Raw genomic sequence first — 20,439 nt, forward strand, 5'->3', positions numbered from 1 at the left:
TGTATGGTACTCATTGAAAGCCCTCTGAAACAAATTAGCATTATTTTTTTATCTGCAGTAAGATATTGTCTACTTCAAATACATGAACAACACATTTGCTAGCATTTTGCGTTCCTGTTGGCAATTTCAGTAGACTGACTAAGGTTTGGGCAGAGCATCAGATGAAACCATACTCTTGCCAATCAGAGGCAGCTTATTCTAGTAAGCAGTGTAGACTAGACCTCTACAACATCTTTGTAGGTGCTCTCTGGATAAATAATTCCTGTTTCAAAAGTTGTCCAAATTGATATTTTTACTGTTACATGGCATTTTTCACTGAAGAACCGTAGTGTTTTTGTGTAAATCTTGTTTTGCGTTCTGCAAGGTAGGATAGAATATTCCTCAATTTATAAAAGTATAAATCAAGCAAAAAGGAAACTACTGTTTTGTCTCACTGACTATATTTAATAAATACTAAACTTTAAAAAAAGAATTGTCTTAAAAGTTTAACCCATGAACAAAACTTATTAAAACTGTCTTAGTTTAATGCAGTGATGTTCTTCATTTCCATGTTTGACACACATCACCTTGACTCAATTTTGTTTTTATTTCACTTAGGACGTGTAGGAACACCTCATTTTATGGCTCCAGAAGTGGTAAAAAGGGAACCTTATGGGAAGCCTGTAGATGTTTGGGGTTGTGGCGTGATCCTTTTTATCCTGCTAAGCGGTTGTTTGCCTTTTTATGGAACCAAGGAAAGATTATTTGAAGGCATTATTAAAGGAAAATACAAGGTAAATGACGGTATATCTGAGTTCTTTTCCAGTGAGATGGACTCTGCTGGTAAAATTTCTGGAAGTTGATTTTTGTATTTAGCCTGATTTAAATTTGAAGCTTATAGAAATCTTGTCCATGTTACACAGGAAGAGAGATTATTTTCTCTTTCCAGTCTATCTTCTTCCTGCTATGTTTTGTATCAATGTTAGGAATTAGAACACAGTATTATTTACTCAGATGAAATAATAAATGGGTGCAATAGCTAGCCCCTAATTATACATGGAACTCGGTAGGATTACATAAAGTTTATCTGTGAAGTGTAACATACTGTATGTTATCTTAGTTTTAAAGATAATTTAAATTTTTTAATCAAATAAAAGAACTATGATAAAGGCTGATCATCATATGGCCTTGATTTAAAACAAAACACCTGTTACTGTGAAAATGTAGTTATGCATTTTTCTTGTTAGTACACTATGTAGTAAAATGCAGCTGATGATTCAAAAGGAGCTACTTGCAACTGAAAGCAAATCAGTATGCATGCAACCTAAGTGTGTTTCACAACATAAACATCCTAGAGCCATTATGGAAATAAACTTAAAGCTTCAACTTCACTATTTTTGCAGTTTTGTCCAAGATCAGTTTTGCTCTACTTTACAGCCAAAGTCATACGTGAACTGTGTATTAGCGGATTACGAGTGGAAATTCCTAAAACTGTTTGATAGTCTGCAATATGGTTTAGGAAGTATTTTATTATATGAACCTAACAGTAGTCTGCTAAAATGTAAGTGGCAGCAGTGGTACTGCACTTGATCAGGAGCACATTTTTCATTCTTAAATTTCATATTCCTAGAAACAGCAGGTTTTCTTCATGGCACTAGTTTTAGGATTGCATAGTCTGGTTTCACTTTGTGGAATATTTTGTTGCGGAATCTTGTATGCAGCTAAAACCTTCTGGAAGCATACAAGTTAACTTTTCTTTGATTAAAAAAAAAGTCATGGCCAGCACATCATGTCTTCTCAGTTCCTTTTCTGTTCCTGTTTCCACAATAATATGTCTATTCAGTGAAAACAGTATAAGGATTTCAAAACAATCTTGCTGCAGATTTGTAATTACCTTCATTTCATTAGAGCTGAAAAAGAAATTAAAAATCACAAGTATAAATGTGCATTTCATAGCCAGATAATGTTCCTGAATGCTCCAATTTAAAGCAATCATTTTTCGTAAAGATTGATTTTAAATAAAATGGACCTCTTTAAATGAACATATTTTTGCATTTTCATTTAGTACCTTCTAAAATTAGCAGTGCACCATCTAAATAAAACTTCAGTCCTTCATAAATTAAAAAAACCTTCATATGCACAAGATGAAAATATGTTCTAAATCATCCTTCACATTGTTGTCTCCTAAAGATACAGTTCTGCTCTAAAAAGTGTTGCAATTGTATTGTTGATCGCATGTCAGTATGCTTTCCTACCTGAGTGGCTGAAGATGCTCAACTGTTGTAAAGCTGAAAGGAATCTGTTGGGAAGATCCGTTGCCCCATGATACCTGTGGGAGAGGAGCAGAGTAGTTCACAACAGGCATTAGCTGCCTCCCTTCTTACTCAGCATCACTGCCATGAAATTCTGGATTGAGATAGATATAGAGAGAGAGAGAGACTGTTGTGCCATTCCTTATTGATTTCAGGAGTAGATTTTATTTCTACATTCATCATATGCACAGTTAACCGTCAGACAAAGCGTAATTTTTTTCTACTGAAGGGTCACTTATCTAAACAAAATGTAACATAGGTAGAAAATTATACTGTGAATTATAACATAATATCAAAGATATGTCAGCTTTTATGTGATACAGTGCTCACTGTTCTCAATTTTTTATGCCATTTCAATAGCAACTAATTACAATATTGCAAGTTATTAAAAACTTAGAAACTTCCTTTTACATTATTATGATAAAATGTTTACAAGTACCAACCACTGTTAAATCTCTGCAATTACTTCACATAAAAAGTAGGTTATTTTCTATATTCTCATTACTAATTTAATTTAATTTTTCTTGCTTGTAATCAGATGAATCCTAGGCAATGGAGCCATATTTCTGAAAGTGCCAAAGATCTGGTACGCCGCATGCTTATGCTGGATCCAGCAGAAAGGATAACAGTATATGAAGCACTGAATCATCCCTGGTTAAAGGTAGTAAAAGCAGCTGTTTACAGAACAATTTCCTCTTCAAGGGAGAAAAAGATTTGTTTGTTTGTTAGACATGAAGTTGTACAAAAACTGTGATAATATGCTTTAAATGCTTTGTAAGATTATAGCCTGAGATTTTTATAATTGCCAGGCTTAAACTCTTGCTTAACAGGAAGATCAAAACTCACTTAGGCATTTTTGGCAGCATCAGAGTATAGGGAGTAGGGCTGTGTAGAATATAGCTAGAAGAAAGCATTCATGTGTCTTTCTGTGGCTCTCAAACTCCAGAGGAGTAATATTTGACCTCTTGTTTGCTCAGTCCTGCCTAGACCTCTTTCCTTTTATGCATGGAGCCATGCAGTTTATTGCAGTACATTATGCTACTTAACTGTGCTGCTTTCTTGCGTTAGATGTTAGATTCCTGAAATATTCCACCAGAGTGAAGGAAGTATGTAGGGGTGTGTTACTCAGAGGCCACTGTAACTACGTAAGATTGTATGGCATCTGGTAATCAAATTATTTTTTAATGGCGGCAGAATTTACAACACAGTTTGAGCCAGTGGAAGAGTAGTTGCTGGACACTGAAGATTAGCAACAGGAGCAGGAGAACATACACCTAGCTTCTCAGCAGTTCCAGTAATAGGCTGTGCTAGGTATTGGAGAATGATGGGTGTGTTGCAGATTTAAAAGGTGGTGAGAACTGGTTCAGAGCATTGTATTTTCCTTGGCAGAAACTGATGAACTAACTAATTTTCTTTGTTATCCTCTATTTCTTTTCTATAGTGTGGGCCCAGGGTAGAAGAGAGTCGTAACGTCATTAGCTTAAACAGGGCATTTATTTGGAAAGGGTGCTATTCTGCTGTTTGCTCCTGGACTGTTAATATGTTCTGTGTTAGACAAATAACGACATAAAAATAGAACCTGAGAAGCACAGGCTCATATCTTCTACTTCGCCCTCCAAGTAAATGGTCTAACTACTAGTGAATGGAGTCATTCTTCCACTTTTCTGCTTTCTTTCTGGCTCTGGCTTTTGTATTGCAAGCTGCAGAATGGTCTAGCTTATAAAAGGAGAGCAGGAGTGTGCCCCTGTTGGGAATACCAGTGGTTAAGGCACTCTTCTGAGTATTGGGAAACTGCAGGTTCAAACTTTCCCACTCGAAAGGAACAGAAGTTCTGTCTGTTCATCTGGGGCATACATAGTGCATCAAATATTGCAAAGAGCATAGGAATGGACACAGTGTTTGGGAATCCCAAATTATCATACTTTAGTGATTGAGTCTGTGGTAAACACAGGTGATCTGAAATTACCTGCTTGTAATTTGACTTTTTCCTCACTTTGTGAGCTTACCCACATTTAGACACCAAAGCAAGGGCTTTGTTGAGGGTTATTTGACAGAAAACTTTGCCATTTTTGTTGTTTGAGCAAGTAACCTGATTAGGCTTTTTAAAAAGGTAATTCTGTAGTGTGAATGTGCAAGTTCTGCATATATAACATAGCACTTTGGGGTCTCTGTGGTCTCTTTCTGATCTTGCCGTTATTTGTTGAAAGACAAGCAAGGAGAGAGAAGATTTAGTTTGAGATAAATTTGTTTCCAAGCTCAGGCCAGCATTCTGTCTGTCAGTCCTCTCTTGTTTTTGCCTACGATAAACTGCCTTCCATGTTGGCTCAGAATTTTCTTCTAAACCATTTAGAGATGGCAGCCAAATACAGCATGAGACAGAGATCTCTAGTGCCATAGAGAGACTGAATTAACTTCTACCAGTGATTGCACTCTGGTTCAGGAGATGCATGTGATAAACATTTACATTAAATTAATAAGCATAATGTACCTTCTGTGATGATTTGAGGCATGGGAAGAAAGTAGTTGGCTGCTGCAAGTTCTGCCTCCTCTGTCTGCTGTTCATTGGCAAATTTTTGGTCTGCATATACAATGGCGAATTCTTCCTGTAATCTAGCACCTGATGTCACCAGCCATCAAGATGGCACTGCCTGCTCTGATGGACACGTACTCCACCTCCCAGGCTTTCCTGAAGTATCAAGCACCCCTTAAAAGAGTGCTTGAGCACGTAGCTTCACTGGGAACTGTGACTGACTAATGACACAACAGTAAAACAAAAGCCTAGGATCTCACTATAAAGTAGGACACGAAATTACAAAAAGAAAATATTCCTGGCTCAAGTTAAGGATTCTTTCAAAATATTTAAATTCTTGTCCGTTTCTTGACGTTTTCCTTAAGTTGCAACAAATCCTTATTCTCCTTAGGATACTTATTAGCTGGTAAATTTCTTCACTAGTTTCTTAATATCGAGAGACTGTTAAGAGCTTGTATTTAATATTTTTTGGGGGGGGGTGGGGGGTTTGTGGGTTTTTTTTAAGGAGAGAGATCGCTATGCATACAAGATTCATCTTCCAGAAACTGTAGAACAATTGAGAAAATTCAATGCAAGACGAAAACTAAAGGTAAAATTAATGTAGTGTTAAAACAATATAATTACATAACTTGAATTTTGTGTGATACTTCATTCATTTTAAAAGTACTAAGAGAAATTTGTGCTCCAAAGTTGGCAATAAAATAAAAAGTTGAAACAAGCCTTTGCAATCATTTTTTTGCAGTGATGTCTTGTTAAGGGTGTTAGTCCTTTCTTTCTTAGTGCATGATTTTCAAACTAAATTTCAGCACAAATTCATCTTAAATTAATTCAGTAATTCTGTGTAATAGGAATTATTGGAGAAGAGAGACTAGTACAATGGCTTCTGTTACTATTGTGTTACATTTATACTAAAAGGAACTTAATAATGTTTTAATGTCATTCTTTCAAGAAGAGCAAAGATGTATTCTTCAATTTATCCCCTTTATCTTTAACTGTACACAAGATTATTTCTCAGCTATATTGAAAAGAATGTTAACGTTTTAGCCCAAAACAACATGGTTTCCCTTCAGTTCCTGTCCCGGAAAGTTTAACATAAACATTTTTAAATTCACTGAAAGGTTGAGAAATTTTTAACAGAAACATGCAGTGTTACAATTCATGAGGTTTTTTCATAATTTGTAATAAAACACAAGATCAGAGAATACATGTTGAGTTGCTGCTTTGCAAAAGTTTAATGTAGTTGCAAAAGCAACTGATTATTAGGATGCAACAGTTGCTGTAGTTCATGATAAACAGCACTTCTCTTAGGTGGTTTGTATGTCCGGGTAATGCTTTCATTAAAATACTTTTCATTAAAATTCACTAGTGCACGTTAGAATATGACCTGTTTTCCTATTCTAAATGCAGCTTCAGATCTTTCCCAGGTTTCATCCTGAGGAGGCCACTATATTTAGTCTCCTGAGAGCTTTTATACCTGTGCTAGTTGTCTTCTGTCATTTATTCAAAGCACTGTTCTGCAGAATGTTTCCTGAAATTATTTGTCCATTTTGCCTACTGCCACAAAACCTGAGTGATTAAACTGTAACTTCCTTGAACAAATAAATATATGTTAGAACAGATAACCGTTTTTTCTGACTTTGTAACTTCCCATGTAACACTCATTCTGAGAGTCTGAGATTATTACATTTTCATATAGATATGTTATGGATGTCAAATATGCTAGTGCTGTCAGTGTCAGATTCTGACGATTTCCTCAAATAACAATATATTTAAAGAGTGAATTTTTATACTTGCTAAGCCACGTAGTCTAAGTAACAGAGAAGGAGAAATAAATTCATTACTGCATTGTACTATGGGAATTTATGTCTCACACATTTTATTTTTAAATGCTTTCTCATAAAGAATTGTTCTAATGAATCCTCTCACAACAAATATATTATCTGTTTATTAGAGTAGTGTATAACCAGGTCTTCTGTTAGATAGGGTCACTGATAACAGTGAAGCAGAGCTGAAGACTATAACATTTATTTACTCTTTACTGAGAATGTTAACACACAAGAGACCTCAGGAGACTGAGTGATCCAAGGTGTCTGGAAATGTTTCATCATCTTTCTTTGTGTAATTTAGAGTTTGTGGGTATTTTTATTCAGGGGGCAGTACTAGCAGCTGTGTCAAGCCACAAATTCAACTCCTTCTATGGTGATCCCCCTGAAGAGCTGCCAGACTTCTCTGAAGACCCCACCTCCTCAGGTATTGGAACAGAAAGTATATTTACTGCAGTCAACCCATCTTAATTCTATACTGACCAGAGTATCACATATTTACTAATTTCTCATTATTTCATAAAGCTAATGCTTAAATGTAAAAGCATAAATAATGTTCAGTGATAATGGTGTTGGTGACAGAGAAAATGAAGAGAAAAATCTCTGCACAGTTCTAAGTTTCTACATAAATTCTGATTTTTTATTTATTTGTTTTATGTACATTTAATTACAAATAGTGCTCATATTTCTCTTCGTATTAGTTGAGAATAGAAGCTTCTCAACATTTTACCTGTAATTCTTAGGCAGGAGCAAGGTTCTCATACCTTACTAATAGTGATCTATAAAATGAAAGATTGTGTACAGAGTTTCGTGACTTCCTCTTTTAGAGAACAGTATGATTAAGACGTCTCATCTTTAAAGCAAGCTGGACAAGATTTCTAGTACTATAACCCAGACTCCCAAATCTTCAGAGAGAGACAGTACATATACTTCCGGGATCTCCCAACATATTTCAAAGGGGAAGGTAATACCTTTGCTGTGCTGTGAGCACATACCTAGGCTTTGGGCAGGACAGTGATCTTACTGCAAGCAGTCCTTTTGTCCTCGGCCGATACTTGGGAATTTAAATTACCTGGCAGTCCGTAGACTAACACGGCCCTGTCGTAGTTATGTATCTTAATTTCGACATAACATTCCTCTCAAGATTTGTAGTGCAAAAGTTTGGGTTAGTCTGCCTGATCTAAAATTAGGATTTAGGATCAAGTTAACTGAACTTTTAAGAAAAATCTAAGGCCCATAGGACTCTTTTACTTTTCTAAACAACTAAATAGTACTGGCAGAATATTTTGGCTATGCACTGACTTTTCTAGTAGACATTTCAGGAGTTTAATTACATGTACTGAACTGCTGTGTGATAATTCTCTTTCTCAATATTTTTATAGGTGAGAAAATAATGACTGCATATATTAAGTGTTCTTTTTCTGCCTTTTCATATGAGCAAAGAATTTTTATAAATTATTTCATTGTGATTAATATAGGAATTGGGGACAAATTTTTCATTGAAATTCTTAAATTTCACTTCTTGGAATTCAAGTTTGAGTACTTAAATTAAAAGATTGCTTCGTCCTTAGAGATGCACTCTGCTCATGTTTTCCAAAGAAGTGAATAGGAATCTCAGATCATTTATTGCGAATACATAATCACAGCCTCATTGGCTTAACTTCAGGCAGCCAGATTTTGAATACTTGGTGTACTTGTAAGTAAGGATCCATATATTCTTTTAAAGAAAGAATAAGTTGGTTTTACTTCACCCAGAATTACTTGGAGTGCTTTAATTTTTGTTTCCAGCTACTTCCCCCATTTCAATAAAACAAGTAGGCCTCCAACATGATTGGCAGTGGCAACTTTCCTAATCTAAAAACTGCAGTTCCTCTTTTCAGTTTCAGTCTCACATCAACAAGGCATGTGTCTTCCTCATAGGATGAAGTAATTGCAGATATCAATATACAGCAAAGGTACAAGTTCTAATTTTTTCTGCTCACAGAATACATGATTCCAGTACATGTGTAAATTCTACAGACTATCTGTGCTGGATCCATTATTATCTTGTGTTCATCTCTGAAATAACTGAAAAAAAATAGCTTTGATTTCTCAGGAAAGCATAGTTATTCTCTAAAATAACATTGTTGATATCACTGATGGGAGATCATACTAAGTGGTTAGTTTTCATTGTGTTTCCCTGACCAACTACGTTAGCTGATAGAATATTTAATATCTCAGGATAAACACTGAGGCTTGCAAGAAAAGATACTGCAACTTTCAGCTTCTGAAATTGCTAGATATGGAAATCTGTTTTGTTTCTTCTTCAGAAGTACGCTAATAAAGTTTTCAAATACTTCTAGCTTGATAGGCTCTTGTGACGATTCTAAACTGAACTGGTTTGTAGAAATTGGACATCAAACTTTTGAATTGCCGTAGAAACTTCACTGTCTTAAGGTTATTTAAGTTTCCTTCCTAACATCTCATAATATTATTCCAGATAATAAACTCTAATGAAGAGTATTTAATATTTTAAATGTTGCTGCCTATTTAGTCCTCCCATAAAATTTCATGAAGCTTACCATTAGAATTAAATGATTTGTCAGAAATGGGCAAATGTGGAACTCCTGCTGAGATAAAGATGCAGAAATGTAAGTGCTTATTAGGTTATGCAAATTGTATATCCTGTCTTCCTCCAGGTCTTTCTAAATACAGAAACAGAAAATTTCAGTTCTGTCTTTCTCCCAGATTAATCTAGAGGTGTTCTTCCTCGGAGTTCAGTGAACCTGGGATTTCTGGACCCTTTGAGCATCTTCCTATACTACCAGAGTAGCAGCCTGGGATGTGAAGGCACTATAGTTAGGAAGTCAGATGACTTTCTTAGATGCAAAATCACAAAAGATATTCTTGTCAGAAAGCTTTCTAATGAGGGTTAGCAAATTGCATAACTAAATTAGATGGGAATGAACACAGATAAATTTCATTTAAAGTCAACAAGGTATTTTTCTGTACCCATCTTCCTTTCATTCATACAGAGTGTGTTAATAATTCTTGGTTCCCACAGCTTGTTCTGGGTGATCTATTTCCTCTTGCGTCAGCAACTGTCTTCTGAAGTACTTAACTTAATCCCATTATCATTCTGGTAACATTACGGAAGTCAGTCTTGCTGAATTTTGACAGAGTATGATAAAGGCTTTTAAAATGTTTTTGAAAATGAGGTAAATATTTATTAAACTAAAATATTACTTTACTGATGATGGGCTGTGTTCAGTAACTTTAGTGAAGCCTAAACAGCTGAAATGACAAGCATCTTGCAAATGTTGTCTGCTAGAATGTTAAACGTTTGACTTTCAGGTTGCCTATCTTCAAGACATTCTAAAATGTCAATTTCCCAAGACAGTGAATGTTTTGGGTATTTTTAATATGCTGAAACAGATATAAATTAGAAGTTAGGAATCAGCAGCCCTAAAGGCTGAATCTGGAACATGAGAAAAATTGTCCCAGTAGAGAGTATTTGAAGTGGACAGTGAAATTAATGAGGTGCTAAAGAAATTCACAATCAGTTTACTCTCTGCTGCCCTTCCCCATCCTACTCCCTCCCCTCTCCCCTGCCCTCCCTGGCTCTCCTGTCAGCTGATTGCACACTAGATCAAGAGGCAGGATGTCCTCTGCTTGTGTCATATGCTGACCATTTGTCCCCTAATGGAGCGTATGGTGATATAATTCTCAAGTGTTTTGATATCAATGCAAAAGACTGAAGAATGAGCACCAGCAGTGTAAAGCTTTTTCATTTTTCCTCCTTTTGCTTCTTCAGCTCTCCAGTTCTGCAGCAGCCTGAGGAAAGGCTGTGGAATTGTCTGACATTTTGACTTGGGAAGCTGAATTCAGGAAGATGATTCAGATTACTTTGGAGTTTTAAGTAGATTCAGGATGTTTAGGATTTTAGGCCAACAGTTACAAAAGCCTATAACTTGAAGAGGCTTTTTATAACTTTCTATTTCCAAAAACTTTTTTTATAGCCACATTTTCAGAACTACTGAGTCAGTGTTGGAGTTAAGCCAGTGGATAGTCCTTAGCCTTTGGAAAACTGATTTTTAGATTAAAGGAAACCTTACCTTTTGGTTAAAGAACTTTCCTCTATAATGCCTACTTGAATTGCTTGGTTTATAGTGCTCATATTCTGAAAGGTGACTAAGAGGTTTCAGAGTAGCTTTTTGCTGTAAACAGTTCTAGATTCCCGTAAGGCATTTTATAATGCTGTGTTTCAGTTTAACCACAGAGAAAGTGCAGCAGCATATTTTATAGCAGACTGACTGACCAGATGTACTTATTTAGCCTAGACTAACAAATAGTACTGTTGCAGTACTTCCTGAACATTGATGTGCTTTCTGAGCTCTGTGGTAACAGTGTAAGGAGATAAATGTAGAAGCAGTGCTTTTAAATTGCACAGATAGCAGGCATGTCAAGTCTACATCAGTGTTTCTAGCTTATTTTCTCAAACTGCAAGGCACAAATTTCCTATGGCTTTTTTATAAATACACTTTGATATTTTGTCTCAGGATTGCTGTATGTAAATTGAAATTTTAATTTTTTTATCTTGTTAGACTTCAGATTGTCGTATCAAATGAGAAATTTTTAAGAGTATGAGATCTTGATTTTCAAATTTGAAAGTAATAATAATGGGAAAAAATAGCTAAATCTGGTAGTCTTTCAGAGTAAGATCAAACAGCAAATATATGGCCAAGTTGCAAGATCACTGTTTCCAACGTACATGGAACTAGCTTAACTCACAGCTTAGTGAGTGGCTAGTAGTTTCATGGGATTTAGATTCCATTAAATATTGGCAATGTAAGCCCATATCTTAAAAATTATCAATCTCATTGACACAAGGAAGAAAAAGAAATACTATTGTTATGCCAAAATTCCCAGCAATTTTGTAAAAATTTGCGAAGTGTCTTGTGTAACATTTTTAAGTATGTGTTTGGGAAAAAAATTAGATTAACCTTATAATTTATTGTTATTAATTCCTTATCTAGTATTACAAATGTAACTGACTCTCAGTTTTGAGATCGTGAGTTTGAGTGTTTCCAATATTTCATTATTATCTTTATGATTTTTCAGCTATTTAGTCTGTGTTCTGGTATGTTTAGACACAAAAACTTCTAAGTATATAAAATCATTGTTAATTAAAATCGATAATAAAGTGATTATATTTCTAAATGGTTCTCACTGAAACTTTTGTGAAAAAAAATTGATTTCAAGATAATATTGCTAAATTCTAGTTAGTAAATATAAGTATTCATTAATATGATGTTACACTTCATTTGCAATATGTTGAAATAGTTTGTCAGTTCACTTCTTATGATATTTTTACTTGAAATCATTTTTTGTCCATGTCTTTTTCAGAATAGCTTGACCAATGTTGGAAAAAGTCTAGTATAGATACCTAACACTCCATACATATGCTACCTTCCCAATGCCAAGTGTTTTGTTACCCTCCCATCCTAGTTTGCAAGTTCCATTTGCTTCACACCTAGAAACCATATTAAAAAAAACAAGGGGGGGTTCTTGTCACTTTATTCTTACTATTTTGTGGCTAAACTAGTGTGCTAGGTTGCAGCTTTATAAATCGCGTGTTTTGAAATCTTCATACTGTTTGTTGTTTGTCCAAATGCTGCCTTCCTACTAGGACTTCTAGCAGCAGAAAGTAGGTATCCCTTTGTTTTCCTTTAAGGCATTACATTCAGCTATGGTGTGTGTCTTTGCATGTTTAAAAATCAACCTCCTTCTCTTCCCTTTGCTATTTTCAGTTTTAATACTGCCTGTTCAAGAAAAATAGCCTGTATGTTTTTGACTAAATCTGTCCATAATTTTGAAAGTGTAATTAACCAGAAGTAATATGATTTCCAAAGAATTCTGAAGATTGTAGTTTAGAGGCAGTATTAAAATGACCTGTTTTTTTGGTTTAAATATTTGCAACACAACTGAAATAAAATTTAATTTTCATTAAATTAATAAAGGATTAAATGGTTTGGTTTTGTGTTTTAGCTCCAAAATTAATGTTTTCATGGACTAATGGGCCTTTTTCTTGTTACACTTAACATATACTGCAAAAATTAGTCATATATTATTTTCTTGCTATACCCTTGCATGAACTTTCCTGATCATTCTGTGTTGGTGTGATACATGATATATGCATATGCATTGTGTATATGCATACACCTGATTTCAATAACTATCCAATATATGTCTCCTTAATGAAGGAATATTATTGATGTGTAGGGAGGAGATTCTGCTGCAAGTTAGCTACACACTTCATGAGAGACTGAAAGCACAAGCGCTTCTAAAACCTGCAGACTATGCTAAACTGAGAAGGTGTGAATGTCGAGACCCTTTGGTACAAACCGCAACCATTTCAAAACCAAGAAATTCAGCATCTCAAAATACAGGCTACGAAAAGTGGTTTTTTTTCCTGCAGCATTTAAAGTTTTTTAAGGCTATACAACCCTCTCTTAGAATGTGCTTGTAGTCACAATGTAGTCTTTGTGTTTTGAGCAAGATCTAATTCTTCTTACCGAAACACTTAGTCATACACTGTCACAGATCACTGCTGCATGAAAAGAAGCTAGTAACTCTCTGTACTGCCTGCTGCATAACAGAGGAAATCTGTTGTACCTGCCTTGTTTCCTGAGCCTCCAAAAAAACAACCTTTTGGAATGTTTTGTGGTGGAGATGGATTACTATTGGAGAATACATGGACAAGTCTTGGAATCGTTTTTTAAAGATTTTTTTTTTTTGCTTTTGTTCTCTTTTCTGCTCTTCTGGGGAGAAGTAAGCAACTCCTGCCTACCTGTAAAGTTCAGTTTCTCTAGCCAAACCACCTGTTCCAGATTAGAATAGCTAGATGCCAGGATGTAATAACAGCACTGTGTTTTACCAAAGCTTTGTTTACTTGGAACTTGGTATTGGTGGTATTATGGGCACAGTATGAGAACTACAAAAACTCTAGAGATAGAATTCACCTGTAACAGAGAACTATTTCTGAATGGCCATCTCCATAAATGAAGCAACAGAACCTGCAGGAAATACCTATGATAACTTTGGCTACACAGTGCGTGAAGAAATAATCCCAAGTTATTGCCTTATAAAGTAAATGTGTCTAACTGACAAACAATAGATCTGCCTCAGTAGGCAGAGGGGCTACTCAGTTCATCTCCATCTTCTTAGGAGCAATTTGGTATCATCCTTAAGAAGTCATTCCACTAATTATAAAAACATTTCCTGTATTGGTACTGACTGCAGAAGACTGTCGTAATCATTCACTTTTTTTTCTTTTTTTCTTTTTTTTTTTTTTTTTTAATATAGTGAGAGACCATAGTTTTCAACTTTTCAGAGTTGTCAGCCCCAAGGGAACTGCAAATAGTTGCAGCCATCCTTCCTTAGGTAGTCTTATGGGAATACGAGAAAGACAAGGCTGTGTGCATGGCCCAGAATATCACTGCTCATATGCACACTGAGAACATATGTACAATTACAGTAGGAACCACCGTTACCACATTCTTCCACAGAATCATGTTTGGTGAGGATTTTGTTACTATTACTGTGGAGAAGAGTCTTCTACTTATATCACCGGAATGAAAATTACTTTCCTGTGCAATCATATTTGTATGTACTTTTTTTAGTAACTTAAGATGACCTAAGTGACTGGGGCTACTTGAAAGTTCTGTGGCAGTACCTAGCATTTTCTAACAAAGTTTACTTTAGAGTCTTGCAAACAAACAAAGCCAGTCAAGTTAGCAACTGCCTTTTTTTCCTGGCTTCCTGATATTTATGCATCATTCTAATTTTTATATTTATAGATTCTGTCTGTAACAGCTACAGATAGTGAGCAATCTGAGCTTTTAGATTGTATGACTGCATAATAACTCACTTACGTCCTTCCTTTGTCATATATGCTGAGGCTAAAGTGGGTACGTTTGCAATTACAAAAAGAGATTAAATCATATTTCTAGAGGTTACACGCTTTAATTATAAATATTGAGTGCTTTTGCACTTTCCCCAAAAGTTAGAAATTTAACTTAAATATGATAGCTTATGAATCTTTTTAGGGACAGGTGTGCTGTAAAGACTGGTTAATTTTATTTTATGTAGTATCTTTTATCTGAATTTAAAACTCTTCTGAAAGGTACTCTTAGGGATATAAACAGATGTCTGTAACAGAGTTCAGTTGTTCACAAAAATGCCTGTAGGATTCTTCTGTCACTTTTTTGTGCAATGACATGCTGTCAGGATATTGGTACTATGCCATTTTCTCATGCAGGTGCATATTATTTGCAAATGTGTGAAAGACATGGCAGTAAATACAGCATAAAACTGTAGGGAAAAAAAAAAAACATAAGGTAGAACTATGATTTTAAGGGATTAGCCAAGTCACTGTCAGGACTTCTCATCAAACTTAAGGATATTCTTGAAAGCTTTCTTTTACACCCGTTTATTCAGTGTGACCAATGGACAGGAGAAAAAAGATCTAATGAACAAAGCTTAATGTTTTGTAATTCCCAGATATTCAAAAGGTTGTTGAAATGCAAATATTTTAAAATAGTAACTTTTATTTGTATTTGGAAGATTTCAAAGTATTCCACAAAATAAAATTCCCAAAGTAAATAATACTGTCAAATAAATAATGTGATAGTCCAGAGCGTTCAGTATTTCACCATAATAAAACTCTACCAGACAACTTTGAACATTCTTCATATTGGTTCTGATTTTGGCTCCAGTTTTAGTGGTTATGAGCAACATTGAGCAGTATTAGAGACTCTTAAGATATCCAAGCCTCTGAAGTCAATTTTCTCCTGAGTTTTCCTTAAGCACTCCAAATACAGAGAAAGGGGTTTGAACTCAGAAAGCTAAATTTTACTGGAAAAGAAAATAAATAATTTAAACTCTGAGCATGACAAGAATCAAAATAAAAGAGAACTGATTTCCTTCTACCAGCTGCATCCTGGAAATTCAAACATTTTCCTTCAGACTTGAAGATCTCCAAGTTGTTCAATGTTTAACTGACATACTGAAAATGTTAAAAGAAACTCAGTGCAATCCCTTTTGGGTTCCTAGGTAATGTTTTTCTTCCTTGCCTTTGAGGCTTAGCTGTGATCTCTCCATGCTCTTAGCAGTCCTTGTATTTGCTCAGGATTCCTGCTCTGTGTCCCAGTGTGGAAGCTGTGGTGCAGGTAGAGGAGTATGGAGAGTTCCTTGCAGCTGAGCATGCTTATTCATTATCAAAGACAGGGCAGTTTTTCTGTTCTTCAGTGCACCTGACCCCATGCACAGCAACTATGATAAAGCAAACCATTAGTTTTATTTGCTGACTAGCCACCACTTTCTTTTTTTAAAGGAACATAAAATAATGCATTGGTTGGAAATAAGTAGTCAGACACATTTAATGGGAGAGGACTAAGAAGTCTTAGCGCTCCTGAGCCATGAGTTGTGAGTGAGTGGAATACCATTGTTCTTAACCTTGGTGTACAAGGACCTGTGAGGAGAATCCAAGGTTGAGAATTGTACTAAATGTGATACAAGAGTTTCTAGACTCGTCCTTGTAAGCCATGAGGTTACAAGTCTTATATAGTTGGTTTTGTGTATTTTGTTATGTTTATTGCAGTTTTTCAGGGTTTTCAGATAACTAAGTCAATTTAACTTGTTTCCATGTGTGGTTAAGAGGGAGTTGGGGTTTTTTGTTTTTATTACATTTGGAAAATGCAATAGATTACAAAAGGACTTGAGTTAAGGAAGGCTGGTAAGAATTGTTCATACAATGGAGGATGGAATTTCAAGAAATATAGCCATTTTTTAGATATTCTCTGTCTTGAGAAAAGGTCTCTGGCAAATGAATAAGTGAACAGAATAAACATATTAAGAAGGAATTAGTGAAATATAGAATGTGTAGAATCCTGTATCCAGAATTAAGAATTTCTTTATGAAAGAGCATTCAGCTTTTTTTCAGTTCACTGTCAGACACCAGCATTTTTGCAGATTAACACTGGAAATGTTACCATCTTTCCAGATGTTTACTGAAGACATGGGCTGTGGGTGTTTAGATGAGCCAAAGTTAGCATTTTAGTAATGCACACAAGTGGCAGCCACCACTGATATCTGATTTTTAAAACAATTTGTTCCACAAGGAACAAATATGGGCTGATTTACTATGGATTTGTGTTGTATTTCTGTATCCTCACCTGCTGCGAGTTCAACTCTCCTCATGGACTTCCACCTTCCATAATAACTCCTGTTTCTCCTTTTTGTACCCATATCCCTTGCTTCTCTTTTCACCCTTACACCATATAAAAATCATCCCCATTTTCCTATGACCCAAAACAATCCACTGGTCAAAAGGCAGCGAGTGCTATAACTGTGTCTGAGATAACCAGGCAGGCAGAACAAACAGAACAAGAACTGGAGCTCATGTTACAGCCTTTTTTCCTCCTCTGGAGGACCCAGCAGTCAGGTCTGTCTTTCTCTTCCCTCCTCTGTCCAGATGCTGATTTTAAAAGAATTTGTGAGAACATTGATTCTTTCAGATTTTTAGTGATTTGGAACATGTATTTGAAATTGGCCAGCAGTTTGAAAACTGAAAAAAGAGAAAGTTGGGGTGAGAATGGTGAGGACAGGCACTTGGGCAAATAATCCAAGTAACTTTGTAAGACATAATTGGAAACCAGGCTAAAATAGAACAAAACTAAGCTTAATAAAAATATCTTTTAACCTCTCTTCAGTTAAACCATTTCTTATGTAAAATTACACGATATGTGGGCACTGTTGATATATGTAGAGTTTATTCAGTGGGTTTTCCTGTAAAAACTCTACCTTTTTAAAGTTCCTGTTCCAGTTGTACTAGATGAAGCAAAAGTTTCCTTTTCCAAAGTTCAGTTTACCATGAGCCTTTGCTTTATTGATTTTTATTCTTTCTTTTTTTTTTTTTCCTATTTATTGCCCCATAGGAGCAGTCTCACAGGTGCTGGACAGCCTGGAAGAAATTCATGCGCTTACAGACTGCAGTGAAAAAGACTTAGATTTTCTTCACAGTGTTTTCCAGGATCAGCATCTTCACACGCTACTAGATGTAAGTTTTCTGTGATAAACAATTTGAATACTTTTCTGTATCTCTTGTTCAGTGCATAATATTTTGGTTTATCTTGAATATATTACCTTTTTTTATTTCAAACCAAAATTAATTTATTTAGGTGTAGAATGTAAGAAGCAACTAGCCATTCAAGCAAAAATACATTTTAGGACTATATACACAGAATGTTTTAGAATATGTAAGTGGTTATTAACTTGGTTTGAATTAATAGCTTTGTTTTAAAATAATTTATCAGAATATGCTTTTTTCTTTCAATAAGTGCTGGGTTTTATTTTTTATTTTAAATGTGAATTTTAACTTTATAACTGTACAGATTCATTCCTTTTTATTATTTTTAAATACTGTCATAATCTTAGACCAGTTCTATGGATATGCTTACAAGGATGACGTTTTTTGTGTGGAACACCTAGGTATGCTTGTTTCTGTCTTATACTTGAATACAGTATGTAACAGGCTCAGTCATTTAAATCTGTATTATTCTATGGTTCATAAGAGCTATTGCTCCATAAGATAGCAGTGGGTGTACCACAAGAAAATGTGCAAAAGTTACAAAGCTGGAAGGTACAGGTTAGTGCCTCCTGGTAGGCATAATCAGGATCTGTTTCCCATTTCTTCACTAACTGTAAGCATAGTTCCCTGTCTGGCTACACATACAGATCAACTGTGTTATCAGATTGTTCATAGATTTTTTTTTTAATTTTTTTTTTTTTCTTCCTGAAAACTAAAGCACTCTATTTTGCAAAAAAAAAAATTGAAAGCAAGTAGTCTAGCGTTTGAGAGAAAAATGCTTGCACGCTACTTATCTTTCTGTTCCTTGAAGACTTCCTTTTTTCAAAGTTTCTTGTTATCTTCTTACATGCAGAAATCCTGTTTATATTTCCCAATAGTTTTTTAACCGAGCAGGCATAACAAGCAAATTGTACTTTCCCCAACATTGTGTGAATTTGGGAAAACATAGTATAGTTTTGAGATAGAAGTATTTGTTGAACTTCAACTCTCTACAAAAACAGGGACCATCAGCATCACTGCAGGCTTACACTCCATCCCACACGTTGCGTGCCAAAACCGTTGTTGAAGGGCAACTTCAAAAGCATATCATGCTGTCATTTATTTCTGTGTCTACACAGTATTGGGGTCTAAAATAGAGGTTAAAAAGAAGCAGAAAAAACTTGCCCTGTTTTTTTTTCTGGGATGTGTGCATACTTAATGTTGAAGACAGAGGAATTGCTTTCAGACAACACAAGCATCTTCTAAAGCAATCTACACATTCTACTGAGAAAAATCTCACGATGGAACCAAATCCACTGAGGCATAGACTATGTCCACTTTAGTAAGTACTACAACATAACAATAGCGCATCTGTAGAGCAAAGCAATTGACACTGAGGTCCCAGTGTTGACAATTCAGTGTATTTTGAGGGCTTTTACTTTATACTAACTATACTGCAGTCCTAGGGCCTGGATAACCACTGGTAGGTGAACAGCATCTTCTGTTTTAGTGTCGTTTGAGAGTAAATATGCTTTGGTAACACTGTACAATGAAAAACAAAGAATGGTAGGTGGGCATAATCAGAAGATTCATTTAAAAAATGCACTCCTGAATCAAACCAAAATGTGACCATGTAGATTATGACCATTTTATTACTATGTCTTAAATTTAGCAGCTTGGATACCTCAGTGAATATCTCAAATATAACAAGATGTCTGTGCTTTTCACCCAGTGAAAGACACACAGGAAAAGGAGTCATTACAGCTATCTGATCTGCAGGTAGATGATTACAGTTGTAGAAACTCTAAAGAGTTCCTGAAAAAATGTTGAATGCTTTAGTTCCTATATGCAGCTTTATAGGGGTATGATCTGAATATAAATGGTGCTGTAGTTCCTTTGGTGTCCAAACTCTTCAAGATGTAGTAGGTGATTTGCACACTTCTTAGAATATATTGACTGGTGAATAGTGGGGCACCTGGATTTCGTGTATCCTTCAAGTTGCCACACGTCCTTCCTTCCTTCCTTCCAGAAGAGGACCCAGCTGCAGGGTTCTGAACTGGCCTGTAAGGGAACATAACCCTCTGGTAAAGCTTCTCCACAACATAGCTGCCTGTATGACTCAAGGAACCAGAGATAGTTAGTTGTTAAGCGATGAGGGCATTGCTCTGGCACAAGACTCTACAGTTCTAATCTTTGTTCTTGATAACTTTACATTAAACAATCATTGAATAAAATTATATAAAGGATGCAGGAAGAAGGGATTAGGAGCTCATGACCTTCCTGAATTGCATCTCCAACAACTCATCTTGCAATTTGCATTAAAATATGAATCTTTTTTTCCCAGTGTAAGTTCATCTAGCTTTGTGTTCCAGATGCTTAAATTGCTCTATCTTTTTATATTGCATGCTAAGATATAGAAAGGTTATCAGATAATATCAACGAGAAATAAAAATCTGGACAGGAGGAGAATAACAGAAGTGTAATAAAAAGAACTGAAACACTTGTGTCACTCATGCAGAAAGCTTTTAAGTATTTATTAACCATCGTTTTGTTATCATATAACTTCTTGGGCTTTGGTAAACCAGATGGCCTTAGTTTAAATATTTTTCTGTATGACAGGTCTGCCAGACTTTAACTCAAACTTCTACAATGCTTTTGCTTTTTTCTGTTCACTATGGTACCAGTCTG

The 20,439-nt window shown here is 35.4% G+C and overlaps 1 protein-coding gene across 6 annotated transcripts in view; it reads left to right on the plus strand.

The window, feature by feature from the left end:
* Positions 1-20,439, plus strand: part of CASK (calcium/calmodulin dependent serine protein kinase) — a 226,098-nt gene that overhangs the window by 138,514 nt on the left and 67,145 nt on the right. For 4 of the 6 annotated variants that reach the window (XM_086766406.1, XM_086766422.1, XM_086766396.1 and 1 more), the window contains exons 7-12: positions 598-773; positions 2,830-2,952; positions 5,327-5,410; positions 6,972-7,071; positions 12,313-12,330; positions 17,621-17,742. In XM_086766406.1, coding sequence (XP_086622532.1) covers positions 598-773; positions 2,830-2,952; positions 5,327-5,410; positions 6,972-7,071; positions 12,313-12,330; positions 17,621-17,742 — 623 coding nt within the window. The remainder of the gene's footprint in view (positions 1-597; positions 774-2,829; positions 2,953-5,326; positions 5,411-6,971; positions 7,072-12,312; positions 12,331-17,620; positions 17,743-20,439) is intronic. The other 2 variants (XM_086766412.1, XM_086766428.1) reach the window with 1 other exon arrangement.

The sequence above is a fragment of the Chlamydotis macqueenii genome, chromosome 1 (assembly GCF_036417535.1).
Source record: "Chlamydotis macqueenii isolate bChlMac1 chromosome 1, bChlMac1.mat, whole genome shotgun sequence".
Classification (NCBI taxonomy): Eukaryota; Metazoa; Chordata; class Aves; order Otidiformes; family Otididae; genus Chlamydotis; species Chlamydotis macqueenii.